Source organism: Lepidothrix coronata, unplaced genomic scaffold (genome assembly GCF_001604755.1).
Source record: "Lepidothrix coronata isolate B3197 unplaced genomic scaffold, Lepidothrix_coronata-1.0 Scaffold256, whole genome shotgun sequence".
NCBI classification, from domain to species: Eukaryota; Metazoa; Chordata; class Aves; order Passeriformes; family Pipridae; genus Lepidothrix; species Lepidothrix coronata.
In genome coordinates this window covers 864216-871448 of record NW_016690436.1, presented here as the reverse complement: position 1 = coordinate 871448, position 7233 = coordinate 864216, and the positions used below count along the sequence as shown (strand labels likewise).

The following is a 7233-nucleotide window of genomic DNA, read 5'->3' as shown; positions in this document are numbered from 1 at the left end:
CCAATGGCCGAGGGGGCCTCGGCGCTGCCCAATGGAGACACCGCGGGCGGGAAGAGGCGGCGCCTTCCCGCCCGCCGGCCGGGGCTGTGCCGGCGCAGGGAGCGCCCCCTCTCAGGGACCCCCGGTACTGCCAGCGCGACCCTCGCCGGGGCACCCCAACCCCTCTGCGGGGCCCCCGGTACTGCCAGCGCGCCCCTCGCCGGGGTACCCGGGTTCTGCCCCGGCCCCCTCTTCGGGGTATCCGGCCGTGCCACGGGCCGTGTACGCTTTACCCGACAAGTGCTAATGGTAAAAGAACCTGTCTACAGTGGCAAGAACACGTGCAGTTAGCCGTCAGTTACAGACAGAATGTTTACGAGTTTGCAAAGATGCCAAGAAAATAAAAGAGGATGCAAAGGGCAAAGCATGATATTGTCAGAATGTGATTTTCTGAAGTTTTATGTTGTAATAAGAATCTGACTTGGAAAGTAGCAACTCTACTACTAAAGATAGAAAGCATATGGTACACTAACTTAGGCACAAATAGTCATGGTCAGTGATAATTAAAAACATTTATAACCTTGCAGAATAAAGCCTTTTGAGACAATATTTTCATGTCACTTAAGTGAAACCACTCTGAAGTCTCTTACAGCTTCTCCTAAAAATTGTAATGGAATGAGCTGCAAGTCAAATAGATACGTGCCGTAGCCAACAACAGATGAAGGAAACAGCATTTTTCTTCTTCACTAGGCTACTGTGAAAAAAAAAAAGAAGAAATAAGAGGGTGAGTTTTAAAAGCTTCATTTTCTAAAAACTGCATACTGTCACACGGCATTCCAGGCTGCCATTCCATTCCATTAAACAACTGAAATATTTTCACAAAGTCACTGAGGCAGCTGCTGCTATTCACTGAAATAAATGTTTTGCAAAACAGGGGTTTATGTAGCAGTCTTTTTGGACAAGCCTGGATGCTATATGAAAGCAAATGATATAGTTTCATCTAAAGATGCAGGTTGATGTTAAAAAAAACCAACCCAGAAAAACAACCAACCAAACCCACCACCACCAATAAAAGGAAACAAAATCCCAGCTTTTCACTAACTTATCCTTAAAACTTTGCCAATAAATTTTGTATAAAGATTATCATCTTTATACAAACGGGCAAAGCCCAGGAAAAAGGGAAGGAGGAGTGAGAGGAAGGTGTTTCAAGATTTTGGTTTTATTTCTACTTACCTTACTCTTATCTGTTGGGTAATAAATTGGCCTAATTTCCCAGCTCAAGGCTGGTTTGCCTGTGATGGTAATTGCTGAATGATCTCTTCCTGTTCTTATCTCAACATGTGAGCCTTTTATTATATTTTTTCTCCCCTGTTCAGTTGAGAAGGGGAGTGATGGAGCAGCTTTTGTTGGCACCTGGCATCCAGCCAGGGTCTGCCCACCACAGCAAACAAAATATCTGGTGATGATGGAATATTGAGTCCTTGCAGATTTTTTAAGGGACTTTTTTTTAATGGTAATTTCTTTTTTAAAGAATACATGAGAAAGGCTGAATAAACAGTCTCTCTTACAGGGTCTGCACTTACAAATGATATTTTTGAGAACTTACCTTCTCAGACTCATTTCCTAAAGAAATGCTCTACAATGATGCCTCCTCTCCTTTCTCCCTTTGTCATTGCTCAACATTTTTTCCATCATTACCATAAGCTGGCAACGCTGCATAGGCCTCTTTTTTTCTCTTCTGTGGCACAGTCATTGCTATAGGTTTAGGTTAACTGCCCTTTAAAAAAGATTTATGTCCATGAAGAGTCAAGGCAAAAAATCTTCCTGAGTTCATATGACCTATCAGGCTAGAATGCCGAAGGTGTACAAGAAAGTCTGTAACTAAGAGCATATAAAGGAGTTTAACAAATATAAAAGGTTAATACTTGAATACAGTCAAGTCATTCAATGATAAAGGGATAATTTTATCATTCAGAAGCTATCTTGGTATATGTATGCACAACTCTTTCCAGCAGACAGTAGAATTAATGGCCCCGCAAAAGTTTTGGCTGTAGAACATGGTATACAGTTTTGTGCAGAATTCTAAGCACCAAAGTACATGAGAAATAAACTCGATAAGCTTCAGTTAGGCAGCATTAAGGAATTAAAAAAATGTGCATTATGAGAGGCCTAAAAGAGCTTGTCTCTTTTAATTAATAGCAATTTCTTAATTTTAATTTTTACCCGTTCTCGTTATTAACAGCAAATCTGTAATTTGCTTTTCTTTGGGGAGACAGGAAGAAAGAGGAAGGAAGGGGAAAAAGTGCAAAGAAAGGGAGGGAAAAACCCCTATAAGTGGCAAGGCTGCTACTCGAGAAAACAACAGAGCTGGCTCACTTCAACTCTGGCCATCCAGCGGCACCTGTCCAACCTCCGGCCCCGCTCTGCCCGACAGGACCCCCGCCACCGGAGGAGCCCTTCCCGCCACCGGAGGAACCCTTCCCGCCCCGGCGCGGCCGCTTTCCCGCCTCGAGATCCCGCCCCGCCCGGCACCTCTCCAGCCCCGCCCCTAGCCCCGCCCCTAGCCCCGCCCCTGCACGTGGCAGCCGCTCCCGCCCCGCGGGAGAAGAAGGGCCCCGCCAATCAGCGGTGCTCGCTCGCGCGTAGCCCGCGCGGGTAAGGGCCAATGGGGAGCCAGCGCTTGAGGCGAAGGGTTTGAGGCCGTTAACGGCCGGCAGTTGGTACCGGTTGGTGAGCGTCGGCAGACGGGCTGTGGCGCAGCTGGAGTTCGTCAGCTTAGCAAGGCACCATGGTGGGATACGGGATCCTCGCGGCTGGGGGGGAGGAAGGACGTTTGGGAGGGCTTCTGCTGTGGCAGTCGGGGGAGTTTGTGACTGCACGTACTGCGGCAGGACTTGCAGGCAGTCTCTGCTTGAAGTCCCCGCGGTAGCACTAAGGCCAAAGGACCGGGGAGAAGGAGAAGGAGTGTAAAGGTTAATAGTTCAAGGAAGGCGAGGCACAGAAAGTGACCTGTGGAGAGCCAGGGATATGTGGAAGTGCAACGGAAGGCTGTTCGTAGCGAGCACCTCCCGTGCGAAGGGGCGAGAGGCAGACTGAAACCTGACCCAGGCAGCAGAGAGACAGCGGGAAAGAGCAGCCAGATCCTTACGCCGTTTCTGGGACTCCTTGGCGCGCGAAGCCGCAGAGGCCACAGCGCGTGCTTATGAGGGGGCGGCGGTGAGGGACGGGCGGGCGGCGCGTGCCGGGAGGAGCTGTTTGCTGGGCGCAGCCAATCAGAGGAGGGGGTGGTGAAGGGCCAATCAGAGGAGGGGGCGGGGTCGCCGGCTATGGAGGGCCAATCAGAGGAGGCGGTGGGGTCGCCGGCTATGGAGGGCCAATCAGAGGAGGCGGTGGGGTCGCCGGCTATGGAGGGCCAGCCGGCGGAGGGGGCGGGGCCGGCGGAGGGCGGACCTGCGGGGCCGAGAACGGAAACAGCCGAGGGTACTGCGCTGGGTGCAGCTGCCAAGAAAACGGGAAAGGGCAGCCCAGACACCTTGCTCTTTCTTTTCCAGCTCTGCTTTTTCCTAGATACACTGTAACAGTAAACTAGAAATGCAGCTTATTTCCATCTCGGGTGTAAGACAAAACTGAGGTATTGGGAGATTAAACATACGTGGCAGTTGCTTAGAATCAGAGGAGCTGGCTTAAAGTGGGCAGATGACATTTGATTGGGACTCTTGGAGAATTTCACATATGTATGAAAAAAAATACATTCAAATTGTCAGGGGCTAAATACCACTACGCTTATTATAAAGAAAAACGTACTGAGTGGTCCTGTGCAGGAAAGATTCTTACAATAGTTACCCAGTACGTGGTTTGGCAACAAGTCAAGGAAATTTGGGGATATTATATAAAGAAGTCTTCAAAAAGCTAAAAGAAGGTGAAAAAGAGACTAGGTTGAATATTAAAGATATATTTGCAGCACGTAAGGGATGTGTTCATAGAGACTAGGTTGCCTTTAGGATCTTCCAATATTCTCAAAGTCAGTGCAGGTCAACTAAGGTGAGTAGTGTCTTGCTAGCAACAGACAACATCTGTTCTCTTAAATTGTCACTCAAGAGAAACCAGGGAATATTGCAGCAGAGAAAGATCATGGAAAAATACAACCCACAGATAGCTAGTTATAATTAGAATAAAATATAGAAGCAGGTAACTCCATGTCTTATTATTGTTGTGTTTTAACTTCGCAGCGTGAATGCATATCCATCCACGTTGGTCAGGCTGGTGTTCAGATTGGCAATGCATGTTGGGAATTGTATTGTCTTGAACATGGGATCCAGCCTGATGGTCAAGTGCCTAGTGATAATACCATGGGACGTGGAGATGATTCATTTAACACTTTCTTCAGTGAGACAGGAGCTGGTAAACATGTTCCGAGAGCAGTGTTTGTGGACCTAGAGCCAACCGTAGTTGGTATGTACCCAGCATTAAAGGTCTTCAGTGAAAAAGTGAGGATCCTTTATGGATTCCCTACTGTCTTTTTTTGTCTGTTAAGAACACTATAGATTTTAAAAGATGTGTGTCTGGATGCTGTTTTGACATTTGAGGTTATTGTTATTTGAAAGAAATTAAATAATGGCCTACAGGTAACTATTTGGAAAATGATAGAACTTTTCTATGATCTGGATAATCTTTCCATATGGCTGCACTGCATCCAGAGTTCTGTTTGATTGTTGTCCAGTACCTCATCTGTACCTGTAATGTAGTTTTCTGAGTGACCTCTGTGTTCCTCAAGTACAAATACTGCTTTGTGTGTGCTTGATGTTTACCCCTAAAAAAAGTGGCTGAAGTTGAGCCAACTTCTCAGACTAGTCAGACAAGCTGTGCATAGTCAGAGATGCTGTCTGCACTCTTTTGACACATGTGCTTAGTGTGTTGTCACTAGGCAGCACACACAGAACCGAACAGATCAAATTTATGATGTGGTGTTTTGGGGTTTTTTGTAGATGAAGTACGTACAGGCACATACAGGCAGTTATTCCATCCTGAGCAGCTCATTACTGGGAAAGAAGATGCAGCCAATAATTATGCCAGAGGCCATTATACCATTGGAAAAGAGATCGTTGATCTAGTGCTAGACCGCATTCGCAAACTGGTAAGAATTCATGCTGCAAGTTAGTATTTAAAAGAATTGATACAGCTCTATAGCTATCTATATTGATGGTTTTCTGGGTTTTTTCCACTAAGAATTTTGTGCATACTTAATTGTTTAAAACAAAATGCAATAAACCTTTTATTTCCTTGCCTGTCCCACCCCCCTTTAAATAAAAATTCAGCCAGTTAAACCAGGACCTTTCAAGAAAGCTGGTTTTTTTATTATAACAGTGTCAAACTAACAAACTTATGACAAATGCTTTTGAATGATTATTTTAATATTGATTTCTCCAAAACCATCACTAACTGTTTTTTTCTCCCATTTTTTTCCACTCCATTATAGGCTGATCTATGCACAGGGCTGCAAGGTTTCCTTATCTTTCATAGTTTTGGAGGAGGCACTGGTTCAGGGTTTGCTTCACTGCTTATGGAAAGGCTCTCTGTTGACTATGGCAAGAAATCTAAACTGGAGTTTGCAATTTATCCAGCACCACAAGTTTCCACTGCTGTAGTGGAACCCTACAACTCAATTCTAACTACCCACACAACATTAGAGCATTCAGACTGTGCCTTCATGGTAGATAACGAAGCCATTTATGATATATGTCGTCGTAACCTGGACATTGGCCGTCCTACTTACACAAATTTAAACCGATTAATTGGGCAAATAGTTTCATCCATCACAGCCTCACTGCGTTTTGATGGAGCCCTTAATGTAGATCTGACAGAATTTCAAACTAACCTGGTTCCATACCCACGAATCCATTTCCCCTTGGTAACATACGCCCCCATCATCTCTGCTGAAAAGGCATATCATGAGCAGTTATCTGTGGCTGAAATTACCCACTCTTGCTTTGAACCAGCCAACCAGATGGTGAAATGTGACCCTCGCCATGGCAAGTACATGGCCTGCTGTATGTTATACAGAGGCGATGTCGTGCCCAAGGATGTCAATGCAGCCATTGCCACTATCAAGACTAAACGTACCATTCAGTTTGTGGATTGGTGCCCAACTGGATTCAAGGTACGTAGCTTTCTAAGTGCTCGATATCTGAATGATTAGCAATTGTGTAGTTCTCAGAGATAACAGTCACACTAAAATATTGTAATGTCCCTGTTAAATATTTTGATAAAGCCCAGAATAACTCTAAGCTATTTTATTTAATTGTAACTATGGTGATTTTTGATTGTTAAGAGAAATGAGCCTCTAAACCTTAGCGCTCCTAAGGAAAGTTTTCATTTGTTGTCTTAAAGGTGGGCATTAACTATCAGCCTCCAACTGTGGTGCCAGGTGCTGACCTTGCCAAGGTGCAGCGGGCTGTGTGTATGCTGAGTAACACAACTGCTATTGCTGAAGCATGGGCTCGGCTCGACCACAAATTTGATCTCATGTATACCAAGCGTGCCTTTGTGCATTGGTATGTTGGGGAAGGAATGGAGGAAGGAGAATTTTCTGAAGCCCGGGAAGATCTGGCTGCCCTTGAGAAAGATTATGAAGAAGTTGGCCTAGACTCAGTAGAAGCAGAGGCTGAAGAAGGAGATGAATATTGAGAAAACTAAAGCCTGGAAAAATTTATTTACCAAAAAAAAAAAAAGAATTGCAGAACCCTGTTCACTTGTTTGTTTTTAAATAAAGTTTTCAAATGTGTTTTCAAATAAAGTTTTAAAGATTCTACCATCTCTGTTTTTTCTTCACTTAATTAATGTGTGTATTCACTAAGGAAGGACCATTTGAGATTACAGGTTTTGGTAGCAGATCTGTTACCTGCTTTAAAAGTGTGTTGTAATTTTCACATTCCTACGTTCACCTAGTAAAAAAAAAAATCTAATGTCCTTTACAAATGAATAGAACTTTAGAGACATATGGAAGCAGTTAATTATAGGGCACTCGGCTTGTGTAAAAACCATTGACCCAGTTGGTGAGAGGATGGTCCCAGTAACACCAAGATCATGGGTTTGATCCCCGTACAGGCCATTTACTTAACAGTTAGACTGGATCCTTAGGGGTCCCTTCCAACTCAGGATATTCTGTGAAATACACTTTCTTTGGTCCTGAATCTGGAAACTGAGACAAAACTTTAAGTTTCGTTTGGGGGGTTTTGTTGGTTTGGGTATGGGTTG

General features: G+C 44.8%; 1 protein-coding gene across 1 annotated transcript; it reads left to right on the top strand.

Moving 5' to 3' along the window:
- Positions 1–2610: 2610 nt before the first annotated feature.
- On the top strand, positions 2611–6707 carry LOC108507442 (tubulin alpha-3 chain). Its single transcript, XM_017835421.1, has 5 exons — positions 2611–2770; positions 4209–4431; positions 4965–5113; positions 5456–6136; positions 6367–6707. The coding sequence occupies exons 1-5, from the start codon at positions 2768–2770 to the stop codon at positions 6661–6663; spliced, it is 1353 nt and encodes a 450-aa protein (XP_017690910.1). The 5' UTR covers positions 2611–2767; the 3' UTR covers positions 6664–6707.
- Positions 6708–7233: the final 526 nt, after the last annotated feature.

Bases quoted from the DNA above. Each gene is read 5' to 3' on its own strand.
- LOC108507442 (XM_017835421.1), top strand. The intron at 4,432-4,964 runs GTATGTACCCAG...GGTTTTTTGTAG, and splicing joins CCTAGAGCCAACCGTAGTTG to ATGAAGTACGTACAGGCACA. The intron at 6,137-6,366 runs GTACGTAGCTTT...GTTGTCTTAAAG, and splicing joins GGTGCCCAACTGGATTCAAG to GTGGGCATTAACTATCAGCC.